Raw genomic sequence first — 19,930 nt, forward strand, 5'->3', positions numbered from 1 at the left:
CGCCTATGTCTAAAAGCTATACCAGAAATCATGAACAAAACACAAATGTGAACCAGGATGATAGTATGTATAGTAATACTGATGAAAATTGTAATTTAAACATAATGTCAAATAATCAATTTTTAAATAATGCTTTGAGTTCTTCAATGGCAATTGACACAGATGCTAACAATACAATAAAACTTATTGGATCTCACAATATTGATGAAAATTTATCATTTCAAAGCACTTTATCATCTTCGGTGCACACACCCAAAGCATTATCACCAACAAAATGGAGTGCAGGGCGTGCTATGCTGTGGGTCCTTACAGGTTTAACAAATGTATTCAAATTCTTTTTAAGAGCAACACCTGAGGAACATTTGAGTCAGGGTTTAAATTCATTAAACCTTCCTAGGAAAGACTCAGATATACCACGTACACCTTCAACCTCGACACCAGTCAAGGTCAATAAAAACAAAGAATGCAATTCTTCCCAACTTAAAGATTTTGTTCGTATCAATTATGATTTAGAAGAAGATTTACTACAAATTCAAGAAGAAATATCTATTATAAGCAAGGAAAAAACTGCCATTCCAGAGCTTATTTACCAACAACCTATATTAAAATCAGTAAAACAAACACCCCAAACCCCAAACAAGTTGGTCAGTGAAGTTACAGGAAATAATGATGTGAAAGAAAATGAACAACCTTTAGAAATAAATAATAACAGTAATATAGAATTGCAAAGTGACATTATGCTCAATAAAAGCAGCTTGTAGCTGTCACAAGTGCCAACCATAATAAACAAGAAATAAGATTAGAAATTAAAGAACAGAATAAAATCCAAACAAGAATCTCTATGACATAACCTTTAAATGTAATAACATTCAATAATTCATTCAAATGTATACATACAACAAAATGAAAATGATAAAACTGCAAAATTCAGGATTGTTAAAAAAGTATGATGTTGAAGAAATTATTAATAACCTAGAAATAATATATAATAATTAATTTAATAATAATAATTAATTTAACAAATAAGTTAACACATGTAAATAATGAAAATATTCTGTTAAACAGTAGTGATAATATGGTTAATGTAATGTTACCAAGCAAAGATGAAAGGGTTTTGAGAGATATTTTTATAGATAATAATTGTAATCACAATACTGAAACTATCATTTTCAAATTTAAATATGTCCTTAATTTTATATCTTATTACACTTGCAATTTATGAAAAAAATATGAGTTTGTATGATTTTTTTTATTAATATGTAATCTAATATGAAATTTTATTAATATTTCAATTTCATTATTAATATTTTTCCATTTATAATTGTTAAATAATAACTTTATTTTCCACTTGCTTTAAACACAATGTTGATGTGCTTGCTTTAAAGAAATTATTATAAAAACACTTGCTTAAAGTTTTTTTGTATGATCTATGCACATTTATTCTCTTTCTCTTTCTCTATGTTGTTGAATTTTATGTTTTTCTATCATATTATTATTTTAGTTAATAAATATATTGAATTTCAAGCTCTTTTTTATTTATCTTTTTTATATTACTTCATCATTGATTACTTACTTAGGCCATTCAATGCGCGTGCATTTGTTACATTTTGACTTAATACTAGATATATTTGTGCATGAAGTTTTAAATCTATTTGAAAGATCATATTCAAATTAAGAACTTTATAGTACGAAACCCGAAGAGAGGACTTTCGGGATTTACTCGAGCGCAGCAGATTAATATACTGGGGATTCCTTGTACTCGGTTATGTACTTCTACCAAATATGAGCTCCATATATACGGCCGTCTAGGTTAAAGGAAAAAAATTATCATTTGAAATTCTTGAGACCTCTCACTCAAACAGGTAATACATATAGTGTGGTCTCGCTCAGATACACTCTTTCTATTTTTGAATCCTTTGTATGTAAGGATCCTAAGACATAATTAGAGAACATTTTTAACATTCTAAATTATGCTCTAATACATTTTGATAAGAACTAAAATAGTAATTACTAGGTAGTACTTGTATATCATACACTTTAATTTTTGTTACACTAAAATGTTAGATTATTCATTTGTAATTTGTTATTTAAATAAAAATATAAAATAGGTAAAATTTTATATTAGTACAGACTTTATTAAATAAAGTTTATTTTACTTCTTAGATGTTTTTTTTACGTTTTCTTTTATGCCATTATTTAGAACCTATTAAGTACATATTTTATGTACGTACATATGTACATTTTGTATTTATGTTCCAGATATAAATATAAACTATGTTAATATAACAAGAAGCATCATCTTGCCATCGAAAACAAAAACAATTTATTTATTTTTTGTTATAGACAAAGGATAAGCCTTGGTGGGAACAAACACTGTAAAAATTTAGAAAATGTAACTTTTACGAACACTTATCAGTTAGAGATAAATTCGCAGGTCCTATAAAATATGTACCTACTTATTAACTTATTGAGTATATGCATGTTGTTTTATATTTACAGTGAGGAACCATGAATTAAGTGTAATATAATTATAAATTGCCATCTTTTCCATTCAAAACCATTAATAAGTTATGATATTCTCCATATCACAGAACACCTTGAAGTATCCTCCAGATAATTATACATCGAATACCTAATAGTAGTTAAATCAATTATATGTTTCTCTTAATCTTAGATCCCTTTGACAATCTGCTTAAGTATTTTTTTTCTTAAATTTGAATAGGATTTAGGGGACAACAGCAATAGGATTGAATGACTGTAAATGGATTCTCAAATTTCAATACCCTTCGTGGACTTTTCAGGGGTTGGTGTCAAAAAGTAAATGCGTTTTTTAAGTTGTTCTTAAATAAATTTATTTTAAAAATAGTTTATGGAAAGTATAAGTGAAAGTATATACAAATAAGTTATGTATTAGTAGTCACCAACCTACCTATACTAAAACCTATATACAGTTCTCCATAATTGGTAGTGCCTTTAAGCTCAACTGAATCACTATGGACGCTATTAAACAGTTCATACAGGAATTGTCACAGCACTTTCAATCACAAATGGGTGAATTTCAACAAAATTTAAGTTCTGCTATCCCTGCGGCAAGCCCCACTTCACATATTGCAGTTCAGTTCAGTGCATTCCGGTCTTTTGTGTAAAGTGCACTGGAGGGTTTACAATTGCAGATAAATATTCTGTCAAAACAGTATGACCTTCTTGACATGAGGAGTAGAAAAAAGATACTGTTGAGGCATGGTGTGTCATCGGACAGAAACTTTAGTGATTCTGCTGCTGATGCAGTGCAAAAACCAACCTGAAAAACACAGGTTTTGCTCTTTCAGAATTCCTCACCACATCCAGACATGAGACCTTTATGGCAGCCCGGAAACGTTTTGGCATAAACAAATGCTGGACCAAGGAGGGCTATATCATTATTATTGGGCCTGATGGGAAGCGTCATACTATTTCTACATGCACTGAGCTGGATAACATTCATGACGCGGCTGAGGCTCAACCTACTCTTAAAGCTCCTGCTGCAAGCTCAATTGCTAGTGATTCCAGGACAAAGCCACTTACACGAGCGAAGAGAATCGTTAAAAAGTAACCTAAAAGTAGTTTTGAAGGTCTTATTTTGTCTCAATTATTGTTATAATAATGTTTTAATCTTTATGTACAATAGTTTAAGTGCTAGTATCGTTTAAAACCACTATTATTTCTTTAAAATAGTATTTTACCCACTATTTTACAACCTGATAATCACTAATATTGTAATGTATACTTTATTTCGCTGACGTTTTGACGACTTACTGACGTCTAACTTGTTATTGTCAATGGCTGGAGTAGCCTATTATTAGCTGTGGTTTATGTCACAGATGGTCTTCGACGCTGTCTTAAGTGATAAATTCTGTGATAAATAAAATTTATCACATATGGAATTGATTAACTTGTATTTGTTTGTTATTTTTTTTCTGTATATAAGTTTTTTTACTATTTTTTAATTGTAAGTGAATGCTGGCATGGGCGTGATGCAAATTTATTAATTCTATTATAACTTTGTCAAATTATTATAATTAATATTGTTCAAAAATTTATTATTAATTCTTAATTTATATTATCTATTTATTTTCTTAAATATATTTATAGCTCTAATATTAAATTTATTTATTAAAATATTTACTATATTTATTTATTAAATTTAAATTTATTTATATTTCTTTTATTTTTACGCAAATTTAAATGGTAACAGCTCAGATGACGATATATTTTGTCAATGTTTATCTATATCGTCTAATGATTGTTTTCACAGCACTTTCTCCCGACTCAATACTAAATTAGACACGACATTTCTTAATTCTAACAAACACTTCAATGTGGTACATATAAATGCACAAAGCATTCCCGCCCACTATCCGAATCGTTTGGCTTCCTTCGATGTTAAAAACGTTCATGCGATCTTAGTCTCTGAAATGTTCCTTAAACCATGCTTTTGCTTACCATCAACATCCTATGCACTACCTGGCTTCCATTTAATTAGCAATGATCGAACAGGGAAAGGTGGTGGTCGAGTAGCCATTTATCTACGTAGCCACATACCCTTTTCTATCCTTGACAAATCCCTTACACTGTACTCAAATACTTATGAACATATTCTTATTGAAGTCATTTACGGTACCTTAAACCTTTTATTAGGAGTATTCTACAGCCCATCGCTTCACATAAATTATTTCATAACATTGAAAACTTGCTAGACAAGTATGTACCGAATGTCGACCACTCAATTATTATGGGTGATTTTAATACCTGCATAATTAAAAATGACTAACGTTAAAAATATAGTTAATAGTGCAAACCTCAACCTTCTTCCTACCAGTGCTATCCATTTTTTCCCAAACACTATTCCTTCACAACTCGACTTAATGATCGTGTCGATTCTTCCCATGAACGAGTCGTCACTTTCGGCCAATTGTGTGCTGAATCCTTTTCTTATCATGATCTCATATACTTAACCTATAAGATTCGCACACCAAAAATCAAGCCCACGGTTATCATGCGTAGAATCTTCAAAAATTTTAATAACGAGAGTTTCCTGAAAAACTTAAGCCAGATAGATTGGGATAGTGTGTTCAATGCTCCAAGTACTAATGACATATATATAAAATAAAATATATATATATATATATATATATATGTATGTATTATGTATATATTAAGTTTATTCATACTCACACGCCACATCCTGCCCTTACTTTTAGATGTATCCTATTCTTGGATTGGTTGCCTGGAAGGGATAATTTTTAGTGACAACACCTTTGTGCATTTTATTTTATGTCCTAAAAATCGTTGTAATCCTTGTAAATATGCAATAAAGACTTTTTTCTTATCTTATCTTCGAGTTCCGTTCGTGGTTTTGGTTTTATTGAAATAAAACTATGTCTTGTAACTTATTTTATTTTATTATAACCTTTGTTTCAGCTTAACAATAAAAAATATCAATATAATTCGTATATAGGCTCCATCAATCTCCACTCCAATTACTTCATATTTATCGACTTTTGTACAGTAGGCATTTACTCATAAATAAAAATTCATGATTACAATAAAAATTAATAATTTAGCACCAATGTTTATATAAACGAAAAAAATATCAATAAATAACAAAAAATAAAAGAGAAACATTTTAATCAAAGAGTAAATGCCTATTGATATTCATTTTAAAACATTGTAATATAAGTCAGGAATTAAAAATTTGTTTTATTTATATCACTGGGAACCCTCCGACACACTTGTATCAGGCTGTATTTGCTCCGGTTCCAGTCTTCTCCCTTTTAACATGATCTCCATGGTCCTAAAAGATGATATTTATTTACTCACAACCAAAAAACATAATTAATATAAAATAAAAACAAACTAATTATAGAAGCTAAAGTGATTTTGGTATGCACTACATAAAATACAGGTAATAACAATTAACAATAAAATAAATTGTAGATATAGTATTAACATGTACAATAATTTATTAACTAGATATTGTATAAATATAGAAATATAAGTATATATTAACATAAGTCTAGTTTTAGGTAATATGTAAGGAAAAAATATATATTGAAAGAAATGTATAAGATGACAGAAGGTACGGACCATAAGGTACCACAAGGTACAATAGGGGGACCGTGTGATAGTGGTTAATACTCTCCGTTCCCCACCTTCCGCCGAATTCTGGAGGCATTTCGCGTTGAGTGGCGGAAGTCAACGCCGCTCTTTGCCTTCCGCAGAGCGAAGAAATGAAAATATACATGTAAACAAATATTTAATTTCCTCAAGTGGGTATCGAACCCACAACCGTGAAACCGTCACACAAATATAGAAATACGGCTATATTGAGAGATAGATATACCGTATGACGATAGGAGTATACGAGTCGTAGCCTACCTAAACTCAGTTGTAGATAGATGGCTGCGCGCTTGATTTACAAGATTTTTGTTACTTTTGATTTCTTCCCAACTATACTCGTACAAAGTGCAAAAATAAAAAAACTCACTTCGGGGCAACCAGTGGCGTAGCACCGGGCATCAACAGGAAAAGGGCATCAAAGTCGACGATTGGTGTGTTTTTTCTTTGTTTTTTAGACCTTATACCATTTTAAAGGGCATCAAGTCCACTAAGCCGCACCGGGCATCAAAAGGAAAGGGGCATCAAAGTCGACGATCACTTTGTTTTTTTTAGAACTCAACGTCCACGATCACGTTTTTTTTAGAAGTCAACGTCGACGATTACCTTTTTTTTTAGAATTCATCAACAGAACAGGGGCATCAAGTCCCCCGAGCCGCACCGGGCAGCAAATACCCTAGCTACGCCACTGGGGGCAACGACTCTTCGACCGTAGTTACTGTAGACGGACAAGTGATCCGAAGAGCAATTTGGCTAGTAATTAAAAGAGTAAATCCGCCGTAATAAAAGAACCATACCACCGAGAGAGTAAAATATGAAAGAGTGCTTTGGCGAGTAATCGGACGACAAGTCGGGAGAATAGAATATTGAATGAAATCAATCAAATAGGTTCATAATTAAGAGAGTAAAAAGGTAAGTGGTAGGAAGAATATTTGGCTAAAATGTCGGGAGAATTGATGGGCGAGGATTAGTTGGGTAAGCAATTAGTACCTACTAGTTGTACGAATATTAGGGAGAATTGGAAGACTTGGAAGAATAATCGGACGATGTCAACGGGTGGATAGTTCCTCTAACTTCTGAGTACTCCTCGACTACTCGCTTAATTAAAATAAGTTCTCTAGCTACTCTTATCTAAACGTAGAGGGGAAATACTGAGAAGAGCGATTTGGAGAGGAGATTTTGAAGACCCAGTGTCACAGTATTAACATTAGATAATTTTTATATGGAGTAAAGCAATAACATACTTTGTCTTGATAAGTTGGCTTACTAAAAATAGTTCAAAAATCACCCATGAGCAGAGATCGAACGCACAACGGTCGCGTTCACAGAGCTTACTAAACCACATCGCTGAAAAAGATATAACATACACTAAATTGAAAAATAGTAAAAAAAAAAATCAAGTACTTACATAGTAAGAATAAAAACCACAGCTTGTGTGGACATCGTGAGGTAAAAAATTGCATTAATATATGGAGTATCGAGAGTGGCTTTATAAAGCTGGGAATATATAACTGAGGCGAACATCGCCACTGCATTCTCCATTACCGATAAAAAAGCGAAAGCTACGCCTGGAATTTAATAAAAAAAAAACATTAATTTTTAGCTTCACACTGTATCTCGCATATAGTGGGGTAGGCAGAGGGAACCTAGTAGTAAGACATTCCGTTTCTCCAGCACAGCAAATCTTCGAGACACCAAGTCGGAAATCAAGTCTTTTTTTAGCAGAGCGAAGAAATGAAAATAATCAATCGCAGCCTGACGCTGGTTTATTAACATATATTATATTCATTCATTATTAGGTATATTTTTATATGAACATTGAATCCATAACTACTGTGATCAAATTTATGCTAAAGTATGCGTATGATCACACTCCATATCTTTCTTGATTATTATAAAGTCAGTGAATAGAGTCAGTTTGACTGAACGCACTAATCTTTTTATGGTAAGCGTTGTTTGGAAGAGATCACCTGAGGTGATAAGGGCGCCTTTACACCATTTCTCATTTGTTTTGTCTTGTATCTAAATAAATAATCTTTAGAAATACTTTCTTTAATTAATCGCATAATCAAAACATTTAGGGTGTTTCCTTTAATTATGAAATTTGACGAAAAATACGAACTTATTCTACGAATAAAGAAAATAAATAAAAAAAATTACAATTTATAAATATTTGAGACATCACCACATTTCTTTATGTAGTAAATGCATGTAGACAGTTAGTACTAAGTAAAGCGGTGTAAGCAGGAATATCCAATTTGTACTGATCTAACCAAATACACTTCAAATAATGTGGTGTCTTTCATCTCAAATTTCAAGCATTTCGAGATTTTCAGCTAAGGGGAATTTTTTTTTACCGAAAATCGGTAATTTGTAGTTTGAGTAGTTGCACTCATTTTGTTTGAAATGAACTATAAATATAATTTTGCTAAGTAAATGGGCGCGTACGCCCGCAAACTTAAGTTTGTCTACTTTTATAATTTATACATCCCGTTAGCCTACAATAATCAAATTTGAACGGAAAATTCATACGGATCCACAGTCAAGCGGTTTTTTTATACAATTTTCTTACCTCTCTCAGCAGGTGCAAGTAATTTGGAAGTCATGGACCGTATAAGTGGGGCGACACACGGCCCCAAAGCGGCCGCGGTGGCTCCCAAATACATTGTTATATCAGACTTCGCATGTGCATATATAAAATGGCCGGCCATATGGGCTGTGGCACCCGCCATTACTATAACCTAAAAAAAAATGATCGTATATAACTTCAAATGTATCTGTCAATCACAGCCGACTAATATAAATTTAAATTTAAAAATATTTTTCACACTGTATTCCGCGCATAGCAGTGTAGGCAGAGGGAACCTCGAGTTAAGACAATCCGTTCTCCACTTTCCGCCGAATTTTGCATGTCATTGCGTGTTGATTGGCGGAACTTAACGCCAGGCTTATGCCATGGTGCCAGAGCGAAGAAATAAAAATATCCCCTCTCAGCGAACTCACAACCGTCGCGTTACAGTCACACCCTTGTCCCCCTGAGCCATGACGGTTTCAAGTTTAAAAGAGTTAGAATAGATAAGAATATACTTTATTGCACACAGAAAAAAAGAAGAAATACACTAGTAATACAGATAACAAAAAAAAACAATAATTATCATTTTACATACAAAACTAGAAAATAATATTTAATTTTAATTTAATATTAAAAAGTTGGTAATAATAAATTAACAAATATAATAACGCGGTAAGAGAAATGTAGCGCTGTTTTCATTCTTTTCCGCAATAATAATTATATAGGAAAGATATGATAAAAGGCAACAAAGATACTTTTAAAAACATAAAATAGATTTCCGCCGACACATAATATCTCAAAAATTGAGCAGAAAGTTTGGTTGTTCGAAATGTTTGTTCCTAACACTATTTTCCCTCTCTACACTTCTCACTCTATATGCGGGGGCGGGGGAAGCTAAAAAGGAGATACTTACTGTATCTCTCCAATTAAGCACTTTAGTCATCAGAGGTATTCCAAATAGCATCACAACAACGTAAGCTGTACTCAAATATGTCCTAAAATTACTAAAATCCGTTGCATCCCATTTAAAAACTTTCGAAGTGTAAAGATACATTACTGGTCTTTCATCTGTAAATCAACAATTTAATAATTTAAAACACTCTGTAACTATTCGCTCTGGTAGACAAAGTGCGCGTTAGGTTCCACTCGTCTGACACGGGTTCCCTCTGTCTACCCCGTCGTGCGGGAAAAAGCGGGAAGATCTACAATAAAAATTAATTGGTCATATTCATTTGTCTTTCTAAAATTAGTTTCGGTATTACTATGATATTAAAAAAATATGCAAGTATTGATATGAATAACGGCTTAGTAGATCGTTAATAGGCAACGATATATAATATAGTATATGAAATGGGTATGTACAATATTTTTCTTTACGAAAAAGATACTTTATTCATTTACAAGATGGCGGTTTATGAATAGCATTGACACGAACTAACAGAACTGAATCAAAGTTCAGCATATTTCAATACCATAATTTTACACTAGAGGTCGTTATTTTCGGTAATAAATAAGAATTAATTACATTATCAATTATTGTACAGAATATATATCAAACTATTACAAAAAAATATTATTATCAACGGATTAGTTATTAAAATGTTGTAAAATTTAAACACTTACAAAAAAATGTTTTGATTTCATAATACTATCATAATTCATAAATCCATATTCACCACAATAAATCTAAATGTCTATCTAAACTAATAAATCTAAAGTCACGGCGCATCGTTGTGGGTTCGATTCTCACCCTGGGTAATAAATTATTTACATTTCTTCGCTCAGGCAACTAGACGAAATGCATCTTTGAGATCCATCACTTAGCACACAATATTTTGAAAAAAGGGTGCATCGGAGATACGTGGGATACACCGTGAAAAAGAAAAACCAAAGCACTCACCTCTCTGGAATGTATAAAACGCCATACAAATCAACAAAAACCAAAGGAAAAGCCTTCGTTTTTGAGCTCTCCTTTTGGTCAAAGTTCTTATAGTTTGTCTAATATTTTGCAGATCGAAGAAATCTTTGATAGGATTGATTACTCCCGCCTCCCTTAGGGACATCTGCTCGGGCCTTGTCTGCCATTTGAGAAAAACCAAACAATACAACGTGGCTACCACCATTAGACCAGTGTTTATTGTAAACATGGCTGTAAACGATTTGTTCACAACTTTATTGTACAGAAGGTTACCTGGAATTCGAATGGAAAAGATTAAATAAGTAACTCTTCGGTTGTGAGTTTGATTCCCACTAGGGTAAATGATTCAAATGTAGCAGAGGTTATTGTTTCGTAGTGGTACAGTGTGTGGAGGCGAAGGCGATCGTTGTGGATTTAATTCCTACTTGGGAAAATGATTATAATCGAATGTTGACATCTCAACACTGCTGGTGCTTCTGCTTCTGTGAGGCGTAGAGCCAAAAAAAAATTTAACAACAGATTTTTCCTACCATATAATGTATGTAACGACAGATGGTTCTGGAATAGAAGATCTCTAAGAAATAATGCATAAAACTAGGCTAATTAACAACAATTTACATAGTAATGGAAATATAAAACATATCGCATTAATCATATAAGTATTAGCGTTAACGTTGTGCAATATACCTATTGAAGAAGCTAAATTATGAAATACAATCATAAATAGTTTTAATATGAGAAATTTATATTTTCCTCGTTCTGGCGCTCTGGGCAATTAAACAAAAAGAAGCTATCCAAATTTTTCTTTCCTTAATATCTAATTAAGAGTAATATTAAGAAAATTGGTTAAGTCCGTTTATTTGGTATCAAATAAATTTTTAGGACAACGACATTTTTTATTTTTATCTATTATTTTTTGTACATTATACAAGCTTATAGGTATAAATACGTAATTTAATAGTATCGTAGTTGATCGTGATCTATATATTATTTATATAGGCTACGACTTTTAACCTTTGATATCTATCTCTGTATTCCAATAGGAAATTAGTTTATATTATATTTGAGCCCTATTATTTTAATTTTGTCCGATAAATATAAACGAAAACACTTCTAAATATTTAATTTAGGATGTTAGTTACGAAAATCGTCCAATGTTTCACGTCCTAACGAGAACAGAGTGTCTTAACACTATGTTCTCTGGTTCCTACCCTGCGCTATGAAATCCTACTACATTTTTTTTTATAGAAAATAATACATAAGCATTCAGGTGGTACCTGACGGTCTATTATCATAGCTCAATAAAAATACTAATTTAAAACATAGCACGGTCCAGGAGTTGCGGCCGCCCTGAAGGCACTGAGACTGTTTAGGATCTTTTCTCCATCTGGAGCGAACAATGCTTAACTGGCTTGCTTGTTATGCTTCTTATTCGGAAAGCATAACTCCAGGGCGATTTCGACGTACTGTGCATTGCTAGGTATAGAAAACTGTTTCGCTTAGAATCATGATAAATATATTTTTGTTCGTTCGTGATAAATGCCATAATAAGCGTAGATTTGCCCGAGATAAGTATGTTACTGATCCATATCATAAACTCTTAAAGATATATACGTATGTATATCAAAAAGCCTTTTCACTGTAATACTACAAAAATTAAATTATGCATATTTTTTTTATTAGGTATTATATATTTATAGTATTCACGACAGAGCTTGAGCATAGGTACACGACTACACGACATTCAAGCCGTCACACTGTAGGTACTTTATATTGAAAAATAATACATATAAAACTTTATTCTTTTTTAGCTTCACGCTGTATCCCGCACACAACAGGATAGGCAGAGGGAACCTAGTGTTAAGAAACTTCATTCCCCACTTTCTGCCGAATTCTGGAGGCATTACGTGGTGTGGCAGAAGTCAACGCCTCGCTTTGCTTCGACACCAGAGCGAAGAAATGGAAATATAAACGTAAATAAATATTTCACTTCCTCGAGTGGGATCGAACCCACAACCGTCGCGTTACAGGTACACTGCGCCGCAAAGGAACGTCGCCTGACTGAAAACACGACGGTAGTAGTTTCGATTCCCACTCAGGTGTATGAATCATTTTTATTTCCCCGCGCACAGCGGAAGATGTGGAACGCATTATCTTAGCACAAGGTTTCGTCTGCCTTTCTTGTTGTACGCGTATAATAGAGCGTGAAGTTAAAAAAAATCAATTAATGTATATTTTTTTATATTTTTTATTTTTATCCACACATAAAGTCACCATTTTATCTCAAATATACCATACAATGTTACTTACAATCGTGATTATTGAGGAGACTAAAGCAACTGTTTGAATTTATTGATAAGCGATAAGAACGTCACGGTTAATACAGGGAGCGTTATGTAAATGTACGAATAATATTTAGAAAATACTGTAGAAATTACTTACCTAGCTACTTTTTTTAGAAAACATAAAAATTTAAACGTAACGGGATTTGAACCCGAAGCAAGCAACATAAATAAGTTGTAACAAGCATTTAAGAAGTTCGATATAGCCCAATGAGAATGTATGGATTAGTTAGTTTGGGTGCTTGGACGTTTTCCAAAAAAAGAGTATTTTTACTAGTGTGGAATAACACTTGAAAAATATAAAAAAATACTATACATATCATTATAACTTACCATAATTATATACCATTATTATATATAAATTATTATAAAAGTTGAGTTTATGAGTTTCTGAACCAACTCAAAAAAACAATCGAAAACAAACTGAAAATAAGGCGAAAAACACAAACAATCTATTAAAAAAAATAAAAAAGAAACTCACCAATAGCTACTCCTGTAGGCATTGTACTCAAATACACAACATCTAATATACCGACTCTTAAAGTTCGAGTCTTTATGGACGATACGTCGGCTATATAGGCGAAACAACCAGCGAATATCGCGAGGTCAGATCCCGTTAAGGCACTAGGAAACGCCGCGGTATATATAATGTATTCTACAGGCCAGGCTGAAAATTATTTATTGGCTAGATATATTTTTTTCGATGTATTCCGCATATAGAATGGGTTCTAGGGGGAACCTAGTGTTAATACACTCTGTTGTCCACTTCCCGCCGACTGTCGATTGGCAGAAACCAACGTCGCGCTTTTCCTTGTCATCAGAGGGGGAATATAAATATGTTTAATAATTTATTTCATTTAATTTGAGGAATAAAATTAATTTTCATTGAGGGCGTCGTGACGCAGCGGTCCAATGGTGTGACTGTAACTCGACGGCTGTGTGTTCGATTCTCACTCGAGGAATGGAAATATTTATTTACGTGTATATTTCCATTTCTTCGCTCTGGTGTTGCGGCAAAGCGCGGCGTTAAGTTCTGCCACTCAACACGCAAAGCTTTCAGAATTAGGCAGAAAGTAGGGAACGGAGTGTCTTAAAACTAGGTTCCCTCTGGCTACCCTGCTGTGTGCGGGATACAGCGTGTAGGTGATTTAACTTGATTTGATTTTTAATTTCGTTTATAAGTAACAATTTTGAGTCATTGTGCCACTAGGTCAAGAAGGCCTCAAGATTATTATAGAATTATAGATTTATTATTAAAGTAGAAAGTAATAGGTAAAAAAAGCCAGCAGGTACATAAAAAACCCAGAATTTAGATATTTTACCATTTTAAACTATGTTGGTATGTTAGATAAATAATTCAACGCAAGGCTGATGTCTTATCATAGTAGAGAAACATAATAAATAAATTTAAATACAAATATCTAATACTTGGGGCCATAGAGGCGCTATACGACTGAAAACACGATAGGCGTGAGTGCGATTATCACAGAAAGAATGAATTATTTTCATTTAACCCTAGCCTACCTACCACTTACCTCTGGTAGATAAAAGGCGGCGTTGAATTTGTCACTCGACTAGCAATATCTTAAAAAGAAAACGGAAATCGGAGAACTAAGTGTCTGACACAAGAGCAATGAAATAACAATTTTTTAAACTTTCAACTCAATTAATATTAACAACAATAAGTAAAAAATCTTAAAATTAACAAATTTTTTACACACACTAAACGACTAACTCATGTATTATTCAAAAAAAAATCCATAAATAATCATAATATAATAATAATAACTCACCCATCATAGTATTAATAGTAATGACGAAAGAAAAATAAAGTTTTCCCAAGAGGCCGCCGAGAAGCAGTACCTTACGACCTCTTTTATCACTATAGGCGCCCAAGAAGAACGCCAGTAAGAGGGGCACAACGTGACTGGCTATGCCATTCCATTGGTGGAAAGTGGATACTGTTACCTAAAAAGAAATTAATGGATGGTCATGGTCTTTTTCGTGAACTTTCTGCATTTAGGGTAGAGTAAAGGTAGTTCCATGTAAGTACTGAGAACCTAATGTTAAAACACTCCGTCCTTCATTTTCCGCCCGAATTTGAAACATTGCGTGTAAAGTGGCGGAATTGAACTCCGCGCGTAATACACTTAGGAAGTTACTGACTGTATAAGCGACGGTTGTGGTTTCGATCCCTGCTGGATGGAAGGAATTCTTTTTATTTACCGACTCTTTTAATAAACAAGACAAAGTGCGACGTTGGGGTTCACTCAATAAAGAAAATTAGGCGGAAAGTGGAAAACGGAGTGTCTTAACACTTTTCGGATACAGCGTGAAGCTGATATAAAAAATCAGCGAAAAAAGGAAAAAAAAGCCATATAAAAACTCTTTATTACTCCAATTTATTTACACGAATCTCTCCATTTGGACTCTACGTTCCACACTTTTAATTATTTTCTTCCATCAACCACCTATTAATTGCGTTTGTGTAAAGCGTTTCAGTAAATAAAGTTTATTTCGCGAGGATTTAACGTTCCCAGGGAATACACAGAGGGAATTTGTAGTTTTTTTTAAATTGTCGGTACTACTTCTATACCCGCGTGATGCAAATATTAGGGTTAAAGATAAATTAACAATAGATTATTTAAAAATGTAAATGATATCAGCATCACTCTGTACTGCACTCAGCACACAGCAGTATGGTAGGCAGACCTAGTATTAAGACCGTTCTCCACTTTGCGCCGAATTTCGGAGGCTGTTGAGAACGTTAAATATAAATATATGTTTCATTTCATCTAGAGGGGATCGAACCCGCAACCAGTACTTGTGCCGTGCTTGTGCCCCTTCCACCACGACCAACTTCGACAATATACTACTTTTTGGTTAAATTTAATTTACGACACTTCTTATATTTATATAAAAATAAAAAATAGGGAAATTTTATTTCGTCAAATTGTAATTTAATGACGAAATAGCTCAATATCCAATTTACTAACTATATATAAATTATTTAAGTGTTTAAGTTTCAACTGACGCCGTCGTGTCGCGCCCACTCATCACGAAATCTCAAAAACTACCAGAGCCAGGAGTTTCAAATTTTGCACGGAGGTTATTTATAAGACGTAGGTGCTCGCTAAGACGGGAATTTGCAATATTCGACTTCTAAAGGGTTGTTTTTGGGGTTGAAAGTTTGTATGAAACTTCGTTACTATAAATGCGCAAAAGTCTCAAATTTTGCATGGACGACACATGGAGACAGAAATTAATAATACCGTAGTTCACGCAGGCGAAGCCGCGGGTGGGCCGCTAGTATTTAATATTTTCATTTCCTCGCTCTGGTTACGAGGCAAAGTGCGAAGTTGAGTTCTATCACTCGCATTTCCCCGAGAATTCGGCAGGAAGTGAGGAACGGAGGAATTTAAATGGGAACTAGCACTACGTTTCCAGGTTACCTCTTCCAAATACAGACACCGATACTCATCATTGATTAATGCACTATCTAACACCAAAAAAAATGGGATATTGGGCAAAATAATTGAAATAAGTAAAAATAAAAAGATGTGGTACCTATATATCATATGGACATACGGAGGCCCTAATTAAATTGTGTCCAAGGGCACCAATATAACCAAATAAATCATAGATTGTAGAGGTAGTCATTTGTGTGGTAGGGCAGAGGCCTTAATAATGGACATACATGCAGAAAAAAGGGAAAATGGCAGGTATAACACAGTTATGGAGCTTAAGTGCGGGAAATCAAAACTCACTTTGAGCTTCACACTTTATTCCGCGTATAGCAGGATAGGTGGAGAGAACAGTGTCAAGACACTTCGTTCTACATTCTCCACCAGAAAGCGCGGCGTTGGTTTCCATCACTCAACACGCAATATAACGCAAGTGTCTCGGGATAATAAAAAAAGTAGGAAAATACATCATACCTATCTACATATTATATTTTATTAATTCTTATTAGTTACTAGCGACCCACACACGCGGATTCGCCCGCTTTAACTACACTATAATTTATTTACTAATCTTAATTAATTTTTTATGTTCTAATAACAATACCGTTTTAAAGACAATATCGGTTAGGTATATTTGTTTTTACCTACGGCTTTGTTCGCGTCGTCAAATGGAAATAACTAAATATTGTGTATGACACGTGAGTCATGACACATTCTAATTGACAAAAGCAAGTGACCAAAGACACAACGGTAACTCGTTGAAAATCGATCGAAAGGATTAACGTGTTAAAGGAGTAACGTTTTCCATAAAAGTAATATCCAATCGACCAAGTAGTTCCTAAGATTGGCGCATTAAACAAACAAACACTTCAGCTTTATAATATTTACATAGATATACATAAATTCGAAGTAAAATAAGTTTATCTATAAATCAACAACATATCGTCTTACTCCTTAACATTTTTTAGCTTCATGTTGCAATTCCAGTAACGCTGACAAAAGAAAATAAAATTAACAGAATAACACAACGTGTGCAAAACGAATACAATAGACATATTATTTTTAATTTATACGGAAAAATAAGTTATTATAGAATAATAAACTATTATTTATTGAGACCCGGCGTGGCGCAGTTTCACAATTGTATGACTGTAGACGTGACTGGTTGTGGGTTTGATGCCCACTTGAGAAATGAAATATTTAATATTTTTATTTCTTCTCTCTGGTGTCGAGACAAAGCGCGGCGTTGAGTTCTGCCATTCAACACAATGCCTACAGAATTCGCCGAAAATGGGGAACGGATTCTTAGCATTAGGTTCCCTTTGCCTACCCTCCGATGAGCAGAATACAGAGCGTGAAACTGATTTATTTTATTATCTAATATTACAATTCTTAAGTAGCGTATGTATAAGTATTTTAATTTTGCAAATTTTGCATATATTTCTGCGAAGACAAATCGAAATAGAATACCAATGTATATGACGCATTCTAAGTATCCTAGAAACTGACCGCACGTGCAGTGGTTTACGTGGAAACGATTAACCTCATGTAATATGGCTTACAACCTTCCTTGGTAAAAGGAATATGCAACACAAAATATCCAACAGATTTATACAGACAATTACTAAAAGGACAGCTTTATGCTGTTTCAGGTATAGCAGGTTAGGCAGAGGGAACCTAAGTTAAGAAAATCCTTTCTGTACTAATTTGTATTAATGAAGACAATACAGGGTTGAGAGTTCATATAATAATCATTCATAGCAAACCATAAATATGCTATAAGGAAAATATATGTATGCTGTTATGCTGTTGCAGACTTTTTTGTAGATGGTTGATGATAATATATGAATATTTATACAATTTCCTAATAATTTAAAATTACTTTGATTTATCTACTAAGGCTTAGCCAGCACTTCCAATATAAAAATGTGTTTTTTGAGAAATATTCTTATGTAACTCTGGCTTTACTTTTATATAATATGCATATAATCTATACATAATATAAGCTTCATTCAGCCATTAGTTAGTATTAGTGAACAAGGAACCGGGGAATCTCATGTTAGGATACTCGGTTCCCAATAAGATACTTTGGTTCCCTACTTTCTACTGAATTTTGGGGCATGTTGAGTAAAAGAAAAATAACAATAATTTATAATTAAGATGAGCAGCCTGTATATGTATATATTATCCTAAGTTACATCATTGAAAGTATTAAAACCTTTAATTTCTATGTTGATAATAGCACAAAACAATTTTATTTTTACTTTACAATCTATTTCATTTTACAGTCTTTTTATCTGAGGGCTTAAAATTAAGACAAAAAGTATTACTTACCTGTACCTCCTTATTAATATCTTCATATTCGTTAATAGAGTAGCAGACATTAGCGCTATAACCATGGTTTACAGTACATGCTTGGAATCCATAGAATGTTTGTTCTATAACATTTGTTATCATGTATGCCATCATGTAAAAAAACATGACAGGTTCCACTGTTATGTATTTGTACCATGGTTTTCTTTTGTCTTCCTAAAATATAATAATAAAGTGAAATATTTGATTATAATTGTTTGTTTTAAATTGTGTGTTGAGTGGCAGAATTGTGCTGCACTTTTTCTTCTTACTAGAGTAAGTGAGCGTGAAACAGAAAATAGTCTTGTCAAGAGGGAATTGAACCCACAACAGTCAATTGTTCAGTCAGACACTGCCATTGCACCACAATGCCCTCAATGATTGACTGATTATAAATATGATTTGAAATTAATTACAGATATTTAATTAATTTTAATGGTATTACTGTACACAATTCTTATAATAGTAAGGAACTAGATAACAGACTAGTTTGGTTTTCTGTAAACATGTAATTATTTAATAAGCAAATACTAATAAATATTTTTCAAATTAAATTTTGAGTAATGATCATTAACCAAATCTCTTTATCCAGCTATATATGGTTTGTTTCTTAGTTTTTGTTTTTTCTTTAAGTCATAAGAAATATTTTGTTCCTTAATAATTTCATCACAATTTTATGCGGGTCTGAAAAGTTGAGGATAATTTTCGATAGTTTAATAAGTACAATGTTACTATTTAAATAAATATATATAATAACGATTAAACGATAATTATTAGTTAACATAAAAAATATATCGAAGGTTATCTTAATGTTTTCTTAATAAAATAAAAGTTGAACACTAACCAAGTAACATGTTTGTTCAGACTCCTTTGCATTCATTTATAAATTTATTATACTTAATATATTAACAAATATCTTGTTATAATCACTAACAGATTTGTTTTATATCACAAATTACACAACCACACTGTCGCGGCACGTTTAAAAAACAACATTGTAAACATTGCAGTACGGGCATAATAATTGCCGCCTATTGACAAATGTAGATTATATAATATAATATTTGCGCACGACCAAATGTCAAATGTGTATATACAGATAAAAAATAGTTTGTTGAAAAATTAT

The 19,930-nt window shown here is 32.8% G+C and overlaps 1 protein-coding gene and 1 long non-coding RNA gene across 2 annotated transcripts; both read right to left on the reverse strand.

Moving 5' to 3' along the window:
- Positions 1-2,826: 2,826 nt before the first annotated feature.
- LOC146527338 (uncharacterized) lies at positions 2,827-5,168 on the reverse strand. Its single transcript, XR_014879270.1, has 2 exons — positions 3,727-5,168; positions 2,827-3,301 (listed from the first exon to the last, which is right to left on the reverse strand). It is a non-coding gene; the product is annotated as an uncharacterized LOC146527338 (long non-coding RNA).
- Positions 5,169-5,422: 254 nt separating this feature from the next.
- On the reverse strand, positions 5,423-19,846 carry LOC146527339 (lysosomal proton-coupled steroid conjugate and bile acid symporter SLC46A3). Its single transcript, XM_085205992.1, has 9 exons — positions 19,649-19,846; positions 18,787-18,981; positions 14,782-14,956; positions 13,470-13,655; positions 10,629-10,919; positions 9,642-9,796; positions 8,729-8,897; positions 7,565-7,724; positions 5,423-5,833 (listed from the first exon to the last, which is right to left on the reverse strand). Exons 1-9 carry the CDS (start codon positions 19,682-19,684, stop codon positions 5,749-5,751), a joined length of 1,452 nt encoding a protein of 483 aa, XP_085062118.1. The 5' UTR covers positions 19,685-19,846; the 3' UTR covers positions 5,423-5,748.
- Positions 19,847-19,930: the final 84 nt, after the last annotated feature.

The sequence above is a fragment of the Heliconius melpomene genome, chromosome 21 (assembly GCF_056956725.1).
Source record: "Heliconius melpomene rosina isolate 202511_hmr_F chromosome 21, ASM5695672v1, whole genome shotgun sequence".
In the NCBI taxonomy this organism is placed as follows: Eukaryota; Metazoa; Arthropoda; class Insecta; order Lepidoptera; family Nymphalidae; genus Heliconius; species Heliconius melpomene.

Coding starts and splice junctions, on each gene's coding strand:
- LOC146527339 (XM_085205992.1), bottom strand. CDS start 19,684: ATGAATGCAAAGGAGTCTGAACAAACATGTTACTTG. Junction 10,920..13,469: donor GCCTACAGGAGTAGCTATTG/GTGAGTTTCTTT, acceptor TTCGAATTCCAG/GTAACCTTCTGTACAATAAA. Junction 7,725..8,728: donor ACTTGCACCTGCTGAGAGAG/GTAAGAAAATTG, acceptor ATTAAATTCCAG/GCGTAGCTTTCGCTTTTTTA.